The sequence below is a fragment of the Miniopterus schreibersii genome, assembly GCF_964146895.1.
Source record: "Miniopterus schreibersii genome assembly, chromosome: 19".
Classification (NCBI taxonomy): Eukaryota; Metazoa; Chordata; class Mammalia; order Chiroptera; family Miniopteridae; genus Miniopterus; species Miniopterus schreibersii.
The window spans coordinates 12,044,322-12,067,030 of record NC_138119.1 but is presented as its reverse complement, the minus strand read 5'-3'; the positions used below and the strand labels follow the sequence as shown (position 1 = coordinate 12,067,030).

The following is a 22,709-nucleotide window of genomic DNA, read 5'->3' as shown; positions in this document are numbered from 1 at the left end:
TTGTAAAAAGAGGATATTAACGTTCTTATCCTTTCTAATTAGTTTTCATCTCTCTTCAGTTTTCCAACTTCAGTGAACTGTACTTACACACTGTTGTTAAGGTTGATGATATTTACATTTCACTCTATAATCATAGTTGTCTTCCTTGCTTTTAAAGGTTGGAAATGAATAAATAAAGCTTACATTATACCTGTGTAAACAGTGTTCACTGCAAGGTCTTATATTAACTATGATTTATTAGAGATGTTTGTCTTTTTCCTAGAATTTCTTTTTCTCTCTCATTGTTTGCCTTCTCAATGCCCCCTTCCCCCTGCCGTCACATCAGATATTTCTGAATCTACTTCCATTGTCCTGCTCCACTTCTAGGTCTCTGGATCTCATCCTGGGGCTAGTCTTCACTGCTATTCTTAGATACGCCCTCTATTTTCAAGATTCCATGTCTTCTTTTCTTGCTGTTCTTCATTTTGCTGAAGTATACCCTCAATTAATTTTTTTAAAAAGAGGGTGTTGCAAGAAGGAAATTTTTGAGTCTTTATGTATGAAAACATCTTTATTCTGTTTTCACATATGCTTTGATAGTTTGGTTGAAAAGCATTTTCTCTCATAGTTTAGAAGACATTTCTCCATTGTCTTTAGTATTGTCGATAAGTCTTTGCAAGGTTCTTTGTGGGTGACTGTTGTTTTTTTCTGTCCGCAGGCTTTTAGGGACGTTATCAATGGTGTTCTGAAATTTTTACAATGATATATCTACATGTTTTTCATTCATTATGGGTTACTTAGTGTACTCGTTGAGTCTAAAGATTGTCTTGGTCATTCTCTTTTATGATTTATAAAAGTCTGTGTTGGTGAGAAGCTGGCTTTTAGTCTGGGCAGGGGGAGCTCTAAATGCCAGAAGGCTGGAACCTTTTTGCCAGGATATTTTAACTCTTTACAGAAGAACTCATACTTTTTGCCTGGGACATAGTGCCTCCTTGGCTGCCGAGTACGATGGTTGCGGAGGAGGTGGTATTGAGTGTTTGGCATTCACACTTTTAATTAATTGCCCTGATTTCAGCCCCACTACTCACTCTACCCTTTTATACTCATCATTTTCTGGATCAAAGTTTCTCAGGATTCTGCAAGACCAATCTCTTCCTTCCCCAGGTGTAGCTCCCTTTCTGTATACTCCTAACCTCACTTTTCTCCACCCTGCCTCATCAGTTCTCACTCTTCCATTCACCTTCTGTCATCTAAAAAACTGTAGAAGTCTTTTTCTCAGGTATACTTCTTGTTATTGGTTTATACCTTTGTATTCCTTTACTTTTCATTTTATAGGAGTCTTAGGAGGGAGAAACCATGAATAGGAATGGTCAATAAATTCATCATTTTGGCCCCCAAAAAATTTTTATAATTTCTGAATTAGTGACCTATAATCCCTAGCCCCTTATTTATAGAATCATATGAAATCATTTAGTCTGCTTTGGAGGCTAGTCAAAAAATGGCTTGGTGAGGTTTATTAAGGAAGCATTTATTGACCACTTATTCTGTGCCAAGCATTATGTAATACAGAGAAAAGAGACACTGCTCTCAGAACTCTTTGATCTGATGGAGAAAATACAATGAAACACATCTTTCAATTCTGTGTGATAAAGGCTGTAATAGAGGTAACTACAGGGTACTGTGAGAACAGATTGAATTGGTACTTTATCTAATTTGGGACTGGGGTGGAAGATATGGAGAAAAATTTTCCTAAAGGAGCTGAACTCTGAAATTGCAGTAATTAGATAAATGAAAACTCATAATCTCTGATGAGGATTTTTAAAAGCATGGGAACATAAAAGAGTATGGTAAAATTGGTGGACCTGAGAGCGATTTCTGATAGCTGGGTATGTATGAGGAACTGATAAATAAAACTGGAAAGGTAGTCAGGAACAAAGTTCTGAAAGCAGTAGGAGGCAGTTGTGAGATTTTAGTTTTTTTAAGTTTATAATAAATTTTAATGATAGGGTTAATTTTATGGTGAATATTGATGTAAGGAGCAGAGTATGAAATGATAAGCCCACAAATTCACGGTATAAAGAAAAAGCACATGACTTTTTTTTTTTTTCAATCCTCACCCACGGATTTTTTTCACTGCTTTTTCAGAGAGAGTGGAAGGAAGAGAGAAAGAGAGAGAAACATCGATGTGAGAAAGACACATTGATCTTTAAAAGGAAATCTGCCTGGTCGGGCGTGGCTCAGCGGTTGAGCATTGACCTAGGATCCAGGAGATCTTGGTTCGATTCCCAGTCAGGGCACATGCCCGGGTTGCGGGCTCGTTCCCCCGTAGGGAGCGTGCAGGAGGCAGCCGATCAATGACTCTCATCATTGATGTTTCTATCTCTCTCTCTCCCTCCCTTCCTCTCTCTGAAATCAATAAAGATATATAATAATAATAATTTTTAAAAAAAGGAAATGTGAAGTTGATACTAGAAAATACTAACTTTTCAAAACATTTTGGGTAGTGAGTATATAAATGTGGGTTTTTTTGGTTTGGTTTTGTTTCACTTCACTATACGTAGTTTTTCAGAACTAACTGTTTTTAAAGGAAAAGATCATAGGAAATAGATCTTAATAAAATTTTAGCAAACATCACTTTTGGGAACTGATTAAATAGTTATTTTCTCCCACACACACTATTTTATACTTTTTATCAGTTTTCCATATTTCCTATAGAAAAAACACACTGCCAAATGAACAAAAATCATCCCACCAAGCTTTAGACATAAGAACTTTTCAAAAAATTTTAACACCCACTAATTATTAGTTAACTGAAACTTAACCTCCTGTCATTTCCTCATCCATAAAATAAATGGGTTAACATTTCTGCTTCCCAGAATTATTATGAGACGTATATAATAAAATGCTCTGCAGCAATACATCTCCATAAGAAGTGTGTGTGTATATGTATATATGCACTTTTAATCCTCACTTGAGAATGTATTTTTTCCATTGCTTTTTCAGAGAGAGAGAGGGAGGGAGAGGGAGAAACACATCAATGTGAGAGAGATGCATCGATTGGTTGCCTCCTGTACTCGTCCCCACCCAGGGTGCAGAGTGAACCCTCGACCCTTCAGTACAGGGGCGAATGCTTTAACCACTGGGCCACACCAGCCAGGACAAGGAGTATATTTTTTGAATTACTATCTTGGGAGGGAGCTGACTTTGACTGGAATTAGCTTGGTTTGTGGCCGAGAGGCTCAGTAATTGTTCTTGCATTTATCACTGGAGTTAAACTGCTAGATGAAGCTCTCTTTAATGGGGAGTGTTGTCCATTCCTCTTGGAAGACAGAGTATACCAATGCCAGTGTCGTTCTGTGACCTTGGCAACATTAGAACAGTAGAGGCAGAGGTAGAAATTTTGCTCGACAGCAGCCCTGATTTATTTAATAAGGCAGTACAAAGTTAAGTCCCAAAGAAAGGATTTTAATTTGCTAATGATGTGATCAAGTTTGTGTTTCAGAATCCATAGAGCGAAATGGAGAATAAAAGAATATTAGAAGCAGGGAGATAAGTTATTTTCTGTCTCTGGTTCTCAGTGGTTATATAACATACCTAAGTGTGGCATGGGTGGTCTTCATATTTGTATGGTTTGGGGTTTGCAGAACTATTTAAATTGATGGTATATTAGTTTATTAGGACTTCTATAACAAAGTACCTCAGACTGGGTGGCTTAAACAATAATTTGTTGTCTCATACGTCTCGACACTAGAAGTCCAAAATCAAGGTCTCAGCAGGGTTGATTGTTTCTGGGCTAAAAGGGAAGGTTCTGTTCCTGGCTTCTCTCTTTGACTTGTAGATAGCTATTTTCTCCCTGTGTCTCTTCACATTGTTTTTCCTCTGTGTGTGTCTCTGGGTCCAAATGTTCCCTTTGTTTAAGGATATCAGTCATATTGGATTAGGGCCCATCCTAATGACCTCATTTCATCTTGATTACCTCTGTAAAAACTGTTCTCCAAATAAGGCCACATTCTGAGGTACAGGGCCAGGACTTCAGCATATAAGACATATAAGATTTGGGGGAAACACAGTTCAACACATAACAAATGGTTTAATGGTTTCATAAATTCTTGGAAATTCTTGGCTGTTACTTCTTCATGAATTGTTTCTATTCTATTTTCCTTTCCTCTTGGAACTCTATTAATATACACTATCTTGCTCTGCTGGGTGTGGCTCAGCGGTTGAGCATCGACCTAGGATCCAGGCTATCGGGGTTCAATTCCCGGTCAAGGCACATGCCCGGGTTGCGGGCTCGATCAATGACTCTCTCATCATTGATGTTTCTGTCTCTCTCCCTCTCCTTTCCTCTCTCTGAAATCAATTAAATAAATAAATAAATAAATAAAAATATACACTATATTTACAGTTATTTTGTATACCTAAAAGTGTTCTAAAATAAAAGTTTATTTTTTTAAAAAACAGTAGTATTTGACTCCCAGGCTGTGCTTTATTTATGAATTTGGGTATTTTTTTCCTGTCTTTGTAATCATTGCTATATCTCCAATATCTGGGAGAGTGGCCAGCACATTTAGGCTCTTGATAAATACTGATTTATTGGATGGATAGAAGAGAGCAAGGGAGAATGAATTACAGATAACCTCTAGGTTTCTGACACCAGGCATTTGTGTGGATGGTAATACTCACTTAGAGAACACAAAAAGGAGAGACTGGAAACTACACTATGCTTGACAGATGAAGATATTTTCTTGTTTTGTACCAGTGATATAGTTAGTGATAATGGGGAAATCCGATCAAAGTCAAATGGTAGCTTCTTGGTTCTTTTTTCAGAGCAGCAAACGATTCTTTTTCTCTTTTAGGCATACAAAACCTTTGCTAATCGAGTGAACAATTTAAAGAAAAAGCTGGATCAATTGAAATCAACCCTCCCTGATCCAGAAGAATCACCAGTTCCTTCCCCAAGTATGGATGCGCCCTCTCCAACTGGTTCTGAGTCTCCTTTTCAGGGAATGGGAGGTGAGGAATCCCAGTCACCAACTGTGGAGAGTGAGAAATCTGCCACACCTGAGCCTGCAACAGATAATCGTGATGTGGAAGACATGGAACTCTCAGATGTAGAAGATGATGGGTCAAAAATAATCGGTATGTCCTTATGTGATGAGTAGACAGCTTGTTCCTTATCTTTTTTGTTTTCCCACCGATATACCTGTCATAGGCAGATGTTGCAAGATAGCTCACCTCTGGCTGGGTAGCTTGGTTGGTTAGAGTGTCATCCCAATACAACAAGGTTGCAGGTTCGATCCCCAGTCAGGGAACGTACAATGTACAAGAATCAACCAATGAATAAGTGGAATAGCAAATTGATGTTTCTTTCTCTCTCTCCTTCTCTCTAAAATCAATAAATTAAAAAAAAAAAAAAATAGTTAAGTCTTTATAATGTAGAATACCAAGGTAGCATTATTTCTCCAGAGCAATGGTTCAGGATTTGGTAAGCCATGTGGGTTAAGAATCATTGCTCAGGATCTGTGTTGTTCAGTATGGTAACCACTAGCTAAATGTGACTGTTGAGCATTTGAAATGTGACTTGTCTAGCTTGAGATGTGCTCTAAGTATAAAAGGTACACATTAATACATTGAGATAAATAAAACATTATTAAAATTAATGTTACCTTTTTTTACTGTGGCTTCTAGAAAATTTAAACTTCTATAGTGGCTTGAATTATATTTCTATTGAATAGCACTGCCCTAGAGGGAGGAGCACTTATACTGGAATTCTTTATTCTCTGTCACTTGACCTTCAAGATTCCAAAGCCGGTTTGTTAACCACACTTTCAAAATTAACATGGATAGCCCTGGCTGGTGTGGCTCATTGGTTGAGCATCGTCCCATGCACCAGAAGGTTGCCCTGGTAACCGGTTCAATTCCCTGTCAAGGCACATGCCCGGGTTTCGGGCTTGATCCCCAGTAGGGGCTTGCAGGAGGCAGCTGATCAATGTTCACATTGATGTTTCGCTCTCTCTCTCTCTCTCTCAAATTAATCAAAAAAAAATATTTTTAAAAAGTTAACCTGCATTGGTGAATTGTTTCTCTGACATCCCCAGCTTTTATTATTATTAGAGAGTTTTTGACTTATGTTGAATTTAATGTACTATCCATACACTGCATAGCCTTTTAGGTGGTAAAATGCATAAAGAGTTAAAATTGCAGTTTCAAATTAGTGCCTAATTGCAACCCTCAGTAGGCCAATTTCAGGAAGCCACAAAAAAATACAAAAAAGTATGTACAGAGTTCCTACTCTTTAGAAAGCTCTTAAGTTAACAAAAAAGATAGGACAATTTATGACATAAATATAATTACTGTACCCAATAATAACATGCTTCTAGAATGTACAAATTTAATATACAGATGCTAAGAAGATGCAAATAAATCATTAAAAGTAAGATAAAAGGTGAATTTGGGAAATTCGTTTTAAACAGGTATTGAAGTCAAAAGGGGTCATAAAATATAAAGAGTAGGGCTTTTTAAAAAAATCATGAATTTAGTGGTTTTCTCTAAAGCATAGTGCTTTTACTCCCAAATCAGGAAATAGTAGAACATACTTGTTCCATACTGGAAGTAGAGTCTGGAAAGTAGTAAGATGCAATAATATTTGTTTCTTTGTTTAAATAGTAGAGGACAGGAAGGAAAAACCTGTGGAGAAGTCAGCTGTATCCACTTCTGTACCTACAAAGCCAACAGAAAGTGTCTCAAAGGCCTCTTCATGTACCCCAGTGCCTGTGACCATGACAGCAACCTCCCCTCTTCCAAAGCCTGTGAATACTTCTCTTCTGCCCCCATCTCCAGCATTGGCTTTGCCAAACCTGGCTAATGTGGATCTGGCAAAGATCAGTTCCATCCTTAGCAGCCTGACATCAGTCATGAAAAATACAGGTAAGTAAGCCCAGGAAAGAGGGTAAAGGGCTGGCTTTCATCTTTCTCATTGAGCCATCAGTCTGGGTTTTGTTGAATTTTTAAAATTAAAAGTAATTTTTAAAAATTTAGCTAAAGGTATTATTTTAATACAAAAATAAAAGCAGCACTTGGTCATCATAGAAAAATTAGAAAATAGGTAAAGAGAATAAAATAAATACAATACTACTCCAAAGGAAATCACTTGTGCATGATCTTACAAGTGTATGTGTATCTGAATGTTTTGGGAGATTAAATATTTGTAATAATTTTTCTTTTAATAATTGAAGCATATTGCATATACAGTTTTGAAACCAGCTATTTAAAATTTTAGCTATTTAGCTTTTGATTTTTTTAAGCTTTTTAATTCTCAGACATCCAATATGTTTCTAATTTTTCACTGTTTACACTGTTTAAAAGAATACTGTAATGAACAACCTTGATGCTAAAGTTTTATGCACAACCCTTCCTATAAGGGTTGATGAGTATATAGGGCTTTTTTTTTTTTTAATGAGTATGTAGAGCACCTCCACATACTCATTGCTCATCTTTAACTGTATAAACACATGGCCTACTCAGTCCTGATTATTTTGAAGAAAATCCCAATTATAAGTACTTAAATATATTATTTCTAAAAGATAGATTCTCAAAATAATCAGCATTTAGGTTTTTTAAGTCTTTTCATGTTATAACTAAAATGATCTCCAAAAATGTACTATTTATTCCAAGTGCTGTATGAAAGTCCCTGATGTGCCTCAGCTTCTCCAAAACTATTTTATTTTGTTTTAATCTTCATCAGATTCAGTCTTTAAAAGTTTCATTTACATCATTTTGATTAAAGATATGGTTGAAATATTTTTTATTTGCTCATAATTTTTTGTGTGAAATATCTGCTCTTATTTTTGATCATTAAAAAAATTATTGTATCTTTGTATACTTTTTCCCTCTGTTAAAAATCAATCCAGCCCTAGCTGGTTTGGCTCAGTAGTTAGAGCACCAGCCTACGGACGAAGGGTCTGGGGCTCGATTCCAACCAAGGGCACATTCCTCGGTTGCAGGCCCCATCCCCGGCCCTGGTCAGGGCATGTTCGGGAGGCAACCAATGGATGTGTCTCTAACATCCATGTTTCTCTCTCTGCCCCCTTCCATGCTATCTGAAAAGCAATGGAAAAAATACCCTCTGGTAAGGATTAAAAAAAAAAATCCAGTGTTTTAAAATGTAAAAGTATAAAGGAGGTTGCTTACGTAATCTCATTTTATAGACCATTTCAAAAGCAAAATCTTACTAATCACATAAAATTATGCTGTGGCTGTTACACAATTACATTGGATCTGATCATAATCAGCCAGCAATATTTATGGAGCACCTACAGGACTCTGAGGTGTGGGTTTCATGCTATAGAGAAAAAAGAAATAGGTTCTTTAGTCCCTTTCTATTGGAGCTCTCAAAACTAAGGGAATACATATAAAAAAAATTAATACTTCTTTATTTTTAGGGGTGTTCCAACTAGACAGGAGAAAATCTTCATATAATTTCAGATTTTTTTTTTTGTAAAAGCCATGATATGGACCATCTGTGAATTAGTCACAGAAAAATTCCTATTAAACATACCAAAATCATTTGAATGGAAAGTTCATGGATTTAAAGGTCATTTTGAATTGCATTTTCTTGAGTTAATCTTTCTGCCACCAGGGGTCAGTCCTGCATCAAGACCTTCTCCAGGAACTCCTACAAGTCCGGGCAACCTCTCCAGTGGCCTGAAAACACCTGCACCTGCCACGACAACATCTCACAACCCTTTGGCAAATATCCTCTCGAAGGTGGAGATCACCCCAGAGAGCATTCTGTCTGCTCTTTCCAAAACCCAGACACAGTCAGCCCCTACACTGCAAGGTAAACTGACATGCCAGGGGGACTTTAACTGTGAATGTTTGTCTCTGGCTTAATCCTGGGTTCCATTTCTGAGAAAACCAAAACCATAAAATTAAAATTAAAAAAATCCAAAGCCATGAAGTAGATAATATAGTTGATTAATTATTCTCTTTATATTTATCATCTATGAGCTGGCATTTATAGTATTATAAAGTGTCAAAGATGAAAGAGACTTTAAATATCATCTAGTCTAATCCCCTCCTTTTCAGGTGAGGAAATTAAGGCTCAGTGAGGTGATGTGACCTGCTTAAGGTCACACATCTACCTATTCAGTGATGAGCCAAGACTAAAAGCCAGATTTCTTGACTGGAGTCCGGTATTCTTTCACCTACACCATGACACCCCTAGGGGCTGCATTTATCCCAGCTCTTAGTACAGGTTAGTATATGTTGAGGTTTATATATTTTAATGTTAAACGAAGCTAAAAACAGTAAGAAGTCAATCTACGATCAAGTATCTCAGGAGACATGATTGTCTCATTTATGTCCTAATGTTTTATAGAAGCCTCTATTTATAGATATATAGTGCATCTTTTTGTTTTTGCCTACGTATAATCTCTACCTTATTTGAACCTCTGTTCAACTTTGCTAATTATCTGTTTTGTTCCTAAAACTATTCACTTCTAACATTTTTTCATAAAACTTACCTGCTCTCTGTTCCCAGACCCTCCAGATACCAACACAACCTTTTCAAAGTATCTCAGTATAATTATGCAATGAATTGCAAATACCAGAACAGTATCTTTGTAGTGATTTACTCTTTTTCAGTAGTTCTCAACCAGGAAGACTCCAGGAGACATTTGGCAATGTCTAAAGACGTGGGTTTTTTTGGTAACAACTGGGATGAGGATGGGGATGCTACTGCACCTAATGCATAGAGACCAGGGTAGCAGCTGAACATGCCACAATGCACAGGACATCCAAAACAATAAAGAATTATCCAGCCCCAAATGGCAATAGTGCTGAGGTTGAGAAGCCCTGCTTTATACGAATAGAATTTTATTTCCTAAACTGTTCTCTAAGTAGATCAGCCAATAACTATATTATAGTGAACTTTGTCTTAAGATATAGAATTTTATTACACAGAACTAAATATATTTTTTTAATTGATTTTTGAAGAGTGGAAGGGAGAGAGAGCTCCCCACCTGCAGGCTTGGTTGGGGCATATGTGGGAGGCAACCAGTTGATGTGTCTCTCTTACAGTGATGTTTCTCTCTCTCCCTTCCACTCTCTCTGAAAAGCAATGGGAAAAATATCGAGTTAGGATAAAAAAAAAATCATATAACATTATCATATGTCATATTCCAGTGCTTTTTGAGGACTTCTGCTTTTGGTAAGAACAGTGACTACTAAGAATTATACTATTAGAAGGGAGAAAATGACATAGCTAGGAAGCTTTTTGGAAGTGAAATGGATTTTTTTTTCTTTTCACGAAGGTACTTGAAATAAGCAATATTTCAGTTATTTAGATAATATTAAATGTTGGATAACAATAAAAACCATGCATCTTTATTTAAAAGTAGATGGCAGTTAAAAATGTTACATGCGTCCTGGTATGGTTCAGTGGTTAGAGCATTGGCCTGCACATTGAAAGGCCTCAGGTTCCATTCCCAGTCATGGGCACATACCTTGGTTGTGGGTTCATTCCCTGCCCCCTGTCGGTCAGGGCGTGTGGAGGAGGCAACCAGCTCATGTGTCTCTCACATTGATGTTTCTCTTCGCCCCCCCCCCCTTTCTCTAAAAATCAATGAAGAAAATGTCCTCAGGTGAGAATTAACAAAACAAATTCTTCAAACCTTAAATCTCTTAGCAAATATGGATTAAAATTAAAATTTTTAGGAAACATTAATTGGAAGTATTTCATGAAGTATTTTCTTTCACCATATCATTATAAAGGAGCAATTTTAGTGTATAACTGAAAGCTCTAAGTTTGGATATAGTGTATACAAGTTTTCATTTATGTCCACAAAGTGGGTAAATTTTCCAAAATATTATTTTAATTTATAAGACCTTCTGTTATCTTTTTGTCAAGTGTTTTTCTAAAAAAATTTCTACAGGAGCAGTTTGCTTTGATGGACTTCAGCCTTTGCCCCCCAAAATTCTATTTCAGGACTTCTGAGAAGGTTTTGTCTATCATTGAGTAGGGTTGAATCTTATCACTGCCAACAATAATCCTTGAATTTTCCAGCTATAAGGTGGGGATTGTGTGTTTTCTTGTGAAAGAATCAGAGCCTTTGATGGTCTAGCTTTGTAAGTCTTTGTGATGTATGTTTATGTTTATTAGTGCTACATTTTACAACCAAAAATGAAAGCTTAGAGCATTGTTTCCCCAAAGGTAACACCAGCCTAGCAAGAGGTGCTTCTTTTAAAAAGTGCCCCTGTTCAAATATATTTCTGCAATTTGCATATGTTATCTCCCTCTTGATAATAATGTACATTAACTTATTGTCAACAATAAAAATGAAGTAAAAAAAAAAATCTGTTTAGAGAAACAGTTCCATAGATCAAACATTAAGAAATACTGGCTTGCCTTGGCTGGTGTCGCTCAGTGGTTAGAGCATCTGCCCATGCTCCAGAGGGTCAAGGGTTTGATTCCAGAGTCAGTCAATGTGTGTCTCTCTCACATCGCTGTTTCCCTCCCTCCCTCCCTCCCTCCCTCCCTCCCTCCCTCCCTCCCTCTCTCTCTCTCTCTTTCCCTCTCCCCCCCTCTCCTCTTCCTCTCCCTCCCCCCTCCCTTCCACTATCTCTAAAAATCAATGGAAAAATTATCCTCGGGTGAGGATTAACAAAAAAGAAAGAAAGAAATACTGGCTTCAAGTGTTATTTTAAGAATAATTTTGCTTCCTTTCTTTTCCTGCTTTCTCTTGTTCAAACTATAAATGATTCTGACACTAAAATCTCCACCTTCCTGTTGCCTTTTATTGTGCCATTTTGGACTTGTTCACGACTGTACTAGAAACATTTCAGTGATTTGTTCTCTTTATATTGACAAATAAGTCCAGTGTTTTCTGTGACATTTAGCAATTGCTTACTTGGTCAGGATTCCCTTTGGCCTCATATTTTAATGTCTGTCTGGTTCCCACTGGAATGATTGAGACTATCCAGTTAGCCTAAATTGTTTTTATTGTAAAGTAGGGAGTTGTTCTTTTTAACTCCTCTAATCTTTGTTTCTACAGGCCTGTCATCTTTACTTCAGAGTGTTACTGGGAACCCAGTTCCAGCCAGTGAAGCTGCATCCCAGAGCACTTCAGCTTCCCCTGCCAACACCACCACAGTCTCTAATATAAAAGGAAGAAATCTGCCCTCCAATACCCAATCCTTTATTCCCAAAAGCTTCAACTATTCTCCTAATTCATCAACATCTGAAGTCTCTTCAACTTCAGTCAGCAAGGCCTCAATTGGGCAAAGCCCAGGGCTTCCAAGCACTACTTTCAAGCTACCGTCCACCTCTCTGGGGTTTACAGGCACCCACAGTACTGGCCCTGCTGCCCCACCTACTGAAGTTGCCATGTGCCAATCTTCAGAGATCTCCAAGCCAAAGCTGGAGTCCGAGTCCACCTCCCCAAGCCTGGAAATGAAGATCCATAACTTCCTAAAAGGTAATCCTGGTTTCAGTGGCTTAAATTTAAACATCCCAATCCTGAGCAGTTTGGGGTCCAGTGCCCCAGCAGAAAGCCATCCCTCAGACTTCCAGCGTGGCCCTACTAGCACTTTAGTCGACAACATTGATGGAACCCCTGTGCGGGATGAACGCAGCGGGACGCCCACCCAAGATGAGATGATGGACAAGCCCACATCCAGCAGTGTAGATACCATGTCCCTGCTTTCTAAGATCATTAGCCCTGGTTCTTCAACACCCAGCAGTACAAGATCACCACCCCCTGGGAGAGAGGAAAGCTACCCCCGGGAGCTCTCCAATTCTGTATCTACATATCGACCTTTTGGCCTGGGCAGTGAATCACCCTATAAGCAGCCTTCTGATGGAATGGAGAGACCATCTTCCCTGATGGACTCTTCACAGGAAAAGTTCTATCCAGATACTTCTTTCCAGGAAGATGAGGATTACCGAGATTTTGATTATTCAGGGCCTCCACCCTCTGCCATGATGAACCTAGAGAAGAAACCAGCCAAGTCTATCCTGAAATCCAGCAAGCTTTCTGATACCACCGAGTACCAGCCAATCCTGTCCAGTTACAGTCACAGAGCCCAAGAATTTGGGGTAAAGTCTGCCTTCCCTCCATCTGTAAGGGCCCTCCTGGACTCTAGTGAGAACTGTGACCTTCTCTCACCTTCCCCTGGGCTGTTTGGTGCCTTCAACATAAGAGGGAATGAACCTGGGTCTAACCGGTCACCGTCACCGAGTAAGAATGATTCATTTTTCACCCCCGACTCCAACCACAATAGCTTGTCTCAATCTACCACTGGGCATCTCACTTTGCCACAGAAGCAGTACCCAGACTCTCCTCACCAAGTCCCACATCGTTCCCTTTTCTCTCCGCAGAATACCCTTGCTGCTCCCACGGGCCTTCCACCCACATCAGGCGTGGAGAAAGTCCTGGCCTCCACCATTTCCACCACGTCGACGATTGAGTTTAAGAATATGCTTAAAAACGCCTCACGAAAGCCCTCCGATGATAAGCATTTTGCCCAGGCCCCCAGCAAGGGCACTTCAAGTGACGGTGTCAGTCTCTCAAACCTCACCCAGCCCAGCTTGACCGTCACTGAGCAGCAGCAGCAAGAAGAGCACTACCACCGCATAGAAACCCGCGTCTCCTCCTCCTGCTTAGACTTGCCTGACAGCACTGAAGAAAAGGGGGCCCCCATAGAAACCTTGGGTTATCATAATGCATCCAATAGGAGGATGTCTGGGGAGCCAATACAGACCGTAGAGTCCGTCCGAGTTCCTGGGAAGGGAAATAGAGGACATGGGCGTGAGGCTTCAAGGGTGGGTTGGTTTGATCTGAGCACCTCAGGCAGCTCTTTTGACAATGGCCCTTCAAGTGCCTCTGAGTTGGCATCCCTTGGGGGTGGGGGCAGCGGAGGCCTCACTGGCTTTAAAGCAGCACCATACAAGGAACGGGCACCCCAATTTCAGGAAAGCGTCGGCAGCTTTCGTTCCAACAGTTTCAACTCAACATTTGAGCATCATCTTCCCCCATCCCCCTTGGAACATGGGGCACCCTTCCAAAGAGAGCCAGTGGGGCCGTCATCTGCCCCACCTGCCCCTCCTAAGGATCATGGTGGTATCTTCTCTCGAGATGCACCCACTCATCTACCCTCTGTGGATCTTTCGAACCCCTTCACAAAGGAGGCAGCTTTGGCCCATGCTGCCCCACCCCCTCCTCCTGGAGAGCACAGCGGAGTACCCTTCCCCACCCCACCCCCTCCACCCCCTGGGGAACATAGCAGTGGTGGGAGTGGTGTTCCCTTTTCTACTCCACCCCCTCCTACCCCTGTTGACCACTCTGGGGTTGTACCCTTCCCTGCCCCACCACTGGCAGAGCATGGAGTGGCAGGGGCAGTGGCAGTATTTCCCAAGGACCATAGTTCCCTCCTTCAAGGGACCTTGGCTGATCATTTTGGGGTGCTCCCAGGACCCAGGGACCATGGGGGCCCCACCCAACGGGACCTCAACGGCCCTGGCCTTAGCCATGTACGTGAGAGCCTGAGCCTACCCTCCCATTCTCTGGAGCACCTGGTTCCAGCCCATGGAGGAGGTGGGGGAGGCAGCAACAGCAGCAGTGGCCTCCCCTTGGGTCCCTCACACAGAGACACCATCAACCGGAGTGGTATGATTTTGCGGAATCCCCGGCCAGACTTTCGGCCTAGGGAACCTTTTCTCGGCAGAGACCCGTTCCACAGCTTAAAGAGACCCAGGCCGCCTTTTGTTAGGTGCCCTCCGTTCTTTGCACCAAAACGCCCATTCTTCCCTCCCGGGTACTGATGGAAACCAAGGGAAAGGCATTTTGAACAGTCTAGAGAGCATTGGAAGTAGGAGTTGGTTTATTGTTGTTTTTGTTTCCCTCCTTTGATTTATTTTTTTTAATGACCAAGGGCCTCCCTTCCAAAGTGAAAAGTCATATGCTTACATTTCACTGTTCCATCCCGTCCTTCCCACTGCACTTACCTACCTTCCCCGAGTTGTTTGTATTTAAAGGGGGGGCGGGGCAGGCAAAGAAACACAACCAAAGCCACTTCCTTTGGCTGGGAGTTTGAAGGACGGGAGGAAAAAAAAATCTTATATGATCCCATCTATTGAAGAGTATTATTACATTTGAAATAAAACTTCCACCAGTACAGATGATAATGTGCAATGTTGGGATGTTATTTTGGGTTTGGCTTATTAGTAGTCGATGGAAGGGTTCCTGTCCCCTTTCTTCAGCTAAGTTCACTGCTGGGACCAGCATGGCTCCCTTCCCCGTGTGCTCTGCCCTGCTGACAGCCAGGAGATGTTGCAAGGGAGGAAATGTGGAAGACCTTGGACCTGTCAAGCTGTTCTGTTTTGTTTGTTTTTAAAAGCATGTTGAAGTTGAGTTCTTTACCTTTCTCCTAAAATCTTAATTTAAAAAAAAAAAAGGGGGGGCAGCCTCTTCTTCCAAAGGCAGTAACTTTGAGGAGACACAAACCTCGTTCTGGCCTAGTAAAAATTTGTCCTCTCTATTTTTGGAACGAAAGAGAGCAGGCTGAATATATTTTGAGGTTAAAATAAGGAGTAACTACAATATAGAGCGTTAGAGAGAGGAACTGTTAGCAGTGTGTGTGACCTGCCCATCCTTCATGAACGAGAGAATGGAAAACGCTTTTGAGATAGTTCCGCTTGTCTTGCACCAAGCTCTCCCTGCCTGCCTTCCTTGGCTTGCTCTCTCAGTTTTCACTTCTGCTGTGGCCAGAAAGTAAGTCACTACAGTTGACAGTTATTTTAAAGGTGCAGCTGTAATATTATCCCTGTGCTTTTTAATGTAAGAAGTAGACATTTTTACCATGGTGCCTCCCTAACGTAAGTGGTATTTGTTGGTATATTTCAGCAAAGGTTAACTACTAGGGAAAGGGAATTAATTTTCTTTGTCTTTCCTTTCCCCTTGCCCTCCTCCTGTATTCACCCCATTCTTGGTATTTCAAAGAAGGTTCAACAGCATCTTTATGTTATACTTCTTCAGATGTGTTTTAGTAACGAGTGAGTATTACTAGACATTTTTACAGAGAAACTGGAGGACCTGAGAAATCCAGATCTACCCCACTGCAGTAGCAGCCCATCACATATCAAGGCTCAAAGCCTTATCCTCACTCCCACTCCCAGTAGGATGTTTCTGCTCTTAGTCATTTCACATGAGAAAGTTCTTTTATTCTCCCTGAAAGGCTTCTTATTTGTGTTTCTACAGCAAGTACTGGGAAAAAGACAATCACCGTACTTTGAGTGTTTAGATCTTTATATCTTAGGGACACTGAAAAGCAAATGTTGCATTACTATTTTTTGTTTAGTGTCTTACCCTAAGGTACACACACAGGTAACCTCCAGCTAGGTGAGTAAAACAATATGTGTTGAGCGTTTTAGAGAATCCTAGTAAGTTTCATATTTTCTTCCAAGTTAATATAGAACTAACTATAAGAAGTATGGGGATTGCTTTGGATTCCTGCAGTGAAATAATGGAAGGTGGGGGAGAGGGCAATGTAGTGGCAGTAGGTGATTCTTAGTCTCAGAATAAACTCGCTTTTCAGATAAAGAGCACCTTAAACCAGGCGTGTGTCATAGTTTGGGAGTTTTGTGTAATTTATTCCGTGTTATTTATTCGGGCTCACTATGTGTATTGTGGTTAGGGTGCTGCAAGTCATTCATCTCCCTAATGCATTTCTGGTCCTAAGCCAACTAACTGTTTTCTTTCTTTCTTTGACCCTCTCAAGCCTCTCTGCCCTGTGGCTCTCCCCACAAAAATGCATGATACCATTACCTTGTAAGTGGGATGGGGTATATAGTGTAGCAAAGCAAAGAAACAGTATAGTACATTGAGTCCTCAGACATTTGTTTAGGGAAAAGTATAAGTAGGGGGAGGAGTTCTATTTGACTCAACTGAAATAGAATTTTTTTTCCCCCCCAGAAATTAAGTGGGATGTTTTCATTCTAGAATAAAAGAATGTGAATTCTTTCTGCTGCTCTTGTTTAAGCTAAAAGTAGAGTTTACTTGAAAAGGCTCTCTCACCAGTTGGTTTTATGAGAAAATGTGGGGATGTCAGGAAAGTGGCTTCCTGAATGTTGGGGCAGAGTAATTGTCCTCAAAAGTATGACAGCTAATACGTGAAAGGAAAACCTTGTACAGTTTTAAAGATGGACTTTTTAGGGGTGGATTTTTTGTGTGTGGGCTGTTTCTTAAGCCACCGAATCCTCAAAGCGCTTGTTTCAGGATGGAAGTGAGGATTTGTATATGACTGTCAGCTGTTAACTTTAAGGAAATCTGTCCACAGTAAAGGAAGACGACAGTGTACATATGTGATATAGTGAAACAAGACAATTCTGGTATTCATAACATGAAACAAAGGGGTTTTATTCTTTCTGTGTCTGTGATTTAAAACTCCATGCCCATGCTCTGACTTTTGTATTTCACCCCGAGTTTAAAAAAAATAAACAAGATATTTTTTAAAGAAAGCATAACATAGTGTGTCTTGGAAAGGACATGATTCTCATGAAAGCAGAATATGCGAAGTTGTTACCAAGGTCCTTGGTGCTCACTGTAAAATCACAGACAGAGAATTGGTGGGTTGCGGATACACTGGTACCGCCTAAAACTGGTACAGCATCAGAAATGGGTCCTTAAGTATTTTGTAAGTTTACTCTTCAGTGAGTTAGATGAGAGGCCTCCCTGCTTCCTCTGCTCTCCCAGATGTTGAGAGTAGAATTTGGTTTGATTCCAGGGAGGGTAAAATGATCGGAGAGTAGAACTTCTGTTCTTTCCGGTCCCAGGAATACAATGTTTGTGATATATGTGGTACAGCGAACCTATCTAGATAATGTGAATATGCTAAACTTCCTCATTGCAGAATATTCACTATCCTGAAATTACTGGTTGATGCAGAATTAAGCCTCAGCTGTTATTGTTTTGAAGCTGCTGTAAATTACTGCTTTTCCCCCTTTTCCTCCCCTACCCCTTTTTTGAATGGGCGGGGGTGCCTGTTAAGATTAAAATTAGATATGTTGGATTGATATTCTCACGTGTTCAGTGTGGAAAACAAAACAAGTACATGCTTTAGAGGCAACAACAATGAAATCCTTTTGAAATGTGTATCACTTAATAAAATAACTAGTTCTAAAGGTTTGACATTTTTCTTTGAGATTTGGGGCTTTAACCAAGGGCCCCCGGCTTCTCTGGTGAGTGCAAAGAGGAGGAAACCTCCAGGAGCTGAAATTGCTGCTTGGCGGTGCAGGCCTGCGGTTGGAAAACCTAAATTTTCCCCAGCAAAGACCCCACATGACTGTCCAGGGCTAAAGGTGAAACCAGCTACAGAATGCAGAAGGAAAAGCCTGGATGTACCTCTGAAGATCTGATTGGATTGGCGTTCGGTCTGAGAGTGCGTGGGGTAGAGGGGATGGCGGGTGTGCCTGCTCATTTCCGAGGCGCACAAAGATACCACTGGCCACCCATCTCGTCCCTTCCTTGTGACCACTTGCACCTTCCTCTTCCAGCCATTCCTTTCGTTTTTTAAGTCTGTTTGTCTCCAATATTATGTTTTTGTTTTCCAGTTCAATAAAGGATGGTTTCCTTTGTTGTGTGGTTGACTCTTCCCCGCTCACATTGATCTTGTCCAGCTGTCCCCTTGCCTTCTGCACTTGGTGTCGCCGGAGGCAATCTAAGCCTCTAAGAAATGCATGGCCTTGTGGGGTTCGTTTGATCCTTTGTGTAATTCAGTTTTGGAAAGGGGTGATGGGTGGGGTGAGATGAAGGATGTTCAGGGAGTGGCGGGCAGTGAAGTGGGCTGTGCTGTATGGGTAATTATTTGTGTATGTCTTCAAAAAATTGTAGAATTATGAGCAAAGAAGCATTTTGAAGCAGGCAGAGTTGAGGGAGGTGACGGACCCTCCTGGCCGTCCCTTTGCCCAGGTCTGCCTTTTGTGCTGCATATTGGCAATCTACAGAAACCACACGATCCTTTTCTCTTGCCCCATCCTTTTTCATAACCCAGGGAGGCTTAGCAAGTGGAATGTTGGCTTTTAGGGTAGAGAGAGGCACGGCATCCAGATCAGGCCTGGGTCACTGGCAGCATAGAGGCTCTAAATAGCAGCCTTGGTTCCGCAAAGCTACACACGTCACCAAAAATTCAGAAACAGCAGCGGCCTGGGAGCACACCCAGCAGGTGGGATGTACCGCTGGAACCGGCTCACCTTTTTACCTGTCCCCTCTTGGGACCTTAACTTGCCCACCTGGTTTTTGTCTCCACCCCCAAGGAAGCAATAGCTTTTAGACTTTTTCATTGGCCTTTCTGGACACGTTGGAAATGGATTCTTCCCCTTAAATTGTCTGTAAGCCAATCTGGTATAGGAGGGATGAGTTACCCCCTTATGTATGTAGGCATAGTAACACAAACACCCCGAATGGATTTAGGGTGTTGGGGTGTTTCTCATACTTGTTTATGAGTAACTGTATAGACAAGTCCAGTCAGCTGCTGCTCACAATTGCTGAGTAATAACTCACTGAGGCCGCATAGACAAAGCTGCTAGAGGGACACAAGTGAGATACCGGCTCCTAAGTAAACATCCTGTTCTCCCTTCCCCCATGTAGGGGGGAGAGGCCGGCCCGTGCTTCATGGGAAAAGAGCGACCCAAGTGCAATGTAAAACCACACATTTCTGACTGACTGCTGGGGGAGGACAGGAGAAATCTTATGTTTCATTACAAGTCTGAGAGGAAGGGGATCAGAAGCCTGAGATCTGTTTAGAAAATGATACTGCGGTTACCTTTGGTTCCTTTATTTTTTCCTTTCCCTTTGTGCTCACTGTAGCAAGAGTCAGAAGTTGAGAATACAGATGTGGGTGGACAGGCCAGTGAGCGGTGCCAACAGAAAACACAAATACAGGCTGCAGCTTTTTGTGTTTGACTCAAAGGGGTGTTGGCCAAACCAGTCCACCCTGGACCTGTTGGGGTTCATAGCAAATTCGATGTTCCAGCAACTTCCTTATTTTTCTTTTTACTTGTTATGTTTCCTGTTTTAAAAAAGAAAAAAAATCCTCACCCGAGGACGTTTATTGATTTGAGAGAGAGAGAGAAACATTGATATGAGAAACAGATCAGTAGCCTCCCGTACGCACCCTGACGGGGGATTGAACCCACAACCTAGGTATGTGCCCTGACCAGGAATCAAACCCACAACCTTTGGTGCACAGGACGACGCTCCAATCAACCGAGTCACTCGATCGGGGCTCCCCTTATTTTTTGAGAATTACTCAAGTCCTTTGCAGAGTAATTTGTGGAAAAGAGAGGACTTGAAACTTCTTACATTTTTCTTGTGGTATTTCAGTTGGAAGGCAAAGGAAGAAAGGAGATGGGCAGCATCCTGTGCTTCAGTTTCGCCCTCCCCGGTTGGGAATCCTTTGCGCCTACATTTAAGGTCCCGTATCTTCATTGTCAAGAGCAATAGAGATTAGTGAAGGGTTAATTTGAAATCTTGGTTATTGGGTAGTGGGCCTTAGTTGTATATTGCCTTCTATAGGTGTATCTAGGACCTTCTTAGCTCTTTCCTTTGTTTTTCATCATCAAACTTAAGTTGACATCCCTGCACTGGCTCCTGTGTTTGGGAGACTTCCCTATGTTTTCCCCTTAGCCTTGACCAGACAAATCAGGGTCATTTAAAAGCCGAGGGTGGGGTGGGGATAGAGGTGGCTGTTTCCTTGTTTCTCTTCTACAGACTCGGGAGATGTCTTGGGGAAGGGAAGTCGGGTTTTAGGTGCGCCCAAGGCTTTGTTTTCAAAAAGCAAAGCTCAACTTGTCCCCATGCTCCTAATAGGAAGCTTCCCCCTCTTTATTTACTCAGCAAATCTAGCTGGACTTTTTCTGTGGCATCTTAAAGCAATGTTAAAGTAAAAAGTGTGGCCTCACCCTAGCTCTTTAATACTAAGGGAAAAAACATTTTAATAAACCTTATCTCCCCACACCATCTACTTACCTCTAGCCACTTGGCTAGTTCTGTGAGCCTCAAAAGCAATTTGGTGTTAATGATGTAAACATTTATATATTTTTACCTTCTTAAATTTCTCCTTTTTACCTCCAGTATATTTCCTTTCTCTTTGATGCAGGGAAATTTTGCTTGTAAGAGCTAAGATAGATTTGGAGGTATGTGTTGATCTGATGACAGGTGGAAAATGGACTTTTACCTTCAGTGGAGAGCATTCTTATATAGTTTAAGATTATATATAATTTATATATAGTTTATATGTGTAGTTTAAGATTATAACAATACCCCCCAAATCTTTAGCTAACTTTAGGGTGTCTATTTGAAAAGTGAGTATTTCCCAAAGCTTGATTAAGGGTGTAGGATACCCTTTACTAAAGATTCCCTTTTCCCTAGACTTCTGTGAAATCTGGCATTATTAACATATCTTTTTCCTTATCGTTAGTCTGCTAGATAAAATTTGGTAAGATGCCTCTGTTCTTGGCTTTTTTTTTTTGGACCTCTCTCTCCAACCTATATTAAGGGCCTTTTTGGCCCCAAAGTCTCCAAGTAGTGAACCTGGAGAGTAAGCAGAGAAGTGCTACCCAACGTGATGCTCTCTAACCGTTCTGGTATGGGAGAGGCAGCAGAGCATGGCCTACAACAGGCTTTGGTTTCAGAGGCCAGGGTTTCTCTGAGGGTCAATTTCCATGTTATAAAGGGAGCATAAGGAGAGCTACTAGTCAGGGTTATTCTAGGAATTAAATAAGATAGTGAAGGCAGCACTTGGTATATAGTAGGTGTTCAGTGATATTCTGGGTGGAAGGTAAGAGCAGCTTTAGGGATGTTTCCCAGGCAGGCTAACCGGTTAAAATTCCGTGAGGCTGAAACATACCAGGCACAATTCAGAAGTTGTAGAAGCCGCCCGAGTTAATGAACTGGCCTTAGCTAGCTTGCTTTTGCTGGCTGGCTTGTTACAAGGAGAGGAATGGGATAACTTGACATTCCTTCCTCCACTGCAACACGAGTTACATAGGCGATGATGAAGCAGTTGATTGATCTGCACCCCCTGACCACACAGCTCAGTGCATTGCACACAGGGAGTAGTCTACATGTTTGAGGGATGAGCGCAGGAAGCTGCCACAACAATACTTATTCCACCATCCCTCTACTATCCGCACAAAAAAGGACAAGGTAGAATGATTAAAGAATGTGTGTCTGTATCTTTGGAGTTTCAAGTCAATACAGTGATTGACACATTCTTAATTCAGTAATAATTCAGCACCTACCATTTTGTTGCCTGCAATGTAACACTTCCATCCCTTTGGGTGCAGAGCCATGGAAAGAACTCTGCCTGCTGTCATACTTTGTGAATGCCATTTAAAAATTCTCACTGCCTTTTCCCCAACACATACATGTAATATTCCTCTTCCACAGTCTTGTTTGTTTTTGTATTTCAGGGTGTCTAACATGTAAGAAGATGGAGCCAAGATCCAGAGTGGTGCCTGTGACTCAGATCAACTGCTGTATTTCCCAGACAGAACCTCTGGCCTCCGGAAACGTAGATTAAACAGCTTTCTCTGACAGCTCTTCCTTCACAACCCTTGATTCCATCACTGCTGGAAACTTGAGAACCAACTTTAACCACCCCCACTCCCAGGTGAGGGCACTAATGGGAATCACTGAGAACCTCACAGCTGGCCCCAAGTCCAGTTCCCTTCC

The 22,709-nt window shown here is 41.1% G+C and overlaps 1 protein-coding gene across 6 annotated transcripts in view; it reads left to right on the top strand.

Moving 5' to 3' along the window:
- RPRD2 (regulation of nuclear pre-mRNA domain containing 2) overlaps positions 1-18,642 on the top strand; it is a 59,295-nt gene extending 40,653 nt beyond the window's left edge. For 2 of the 6 annotated variants that reach the window (XM_081120374.1, XM_081120373.1), the window contains 5 exons: positions 4,836-5,118; positions 6,646-6,906; positions 8,618-8,818; positions 12,033-12,455; positions 13,358-15,157. In XM_081120374.1, the coding sequence (XP_080976500.1) occupies positions 4,836-5,118; positions 6,646-6,906; positions 8,618-8,818; positions 12,033-12,455; positions 13,358-13,446 (1,257 nt within the window). In that variant the 3' untranslated portion in view covers positions 13,447-15,157. Of the gene's footprint in view, positions 1-4,835; positions 5,119-6,645; positions 6,907-8,617; positions 8,819-12,032 lie in introns of all 6 variants that reach the window. The other 4 variants (XM_081120372.1, XM_081120371.1, XM_081120370.1 and 1 more) reach the window with 2 other exon arrangements.
- The last annotated feature ends 4,067 nt before the right edge of the window (positions 18,643-22,709 follow it).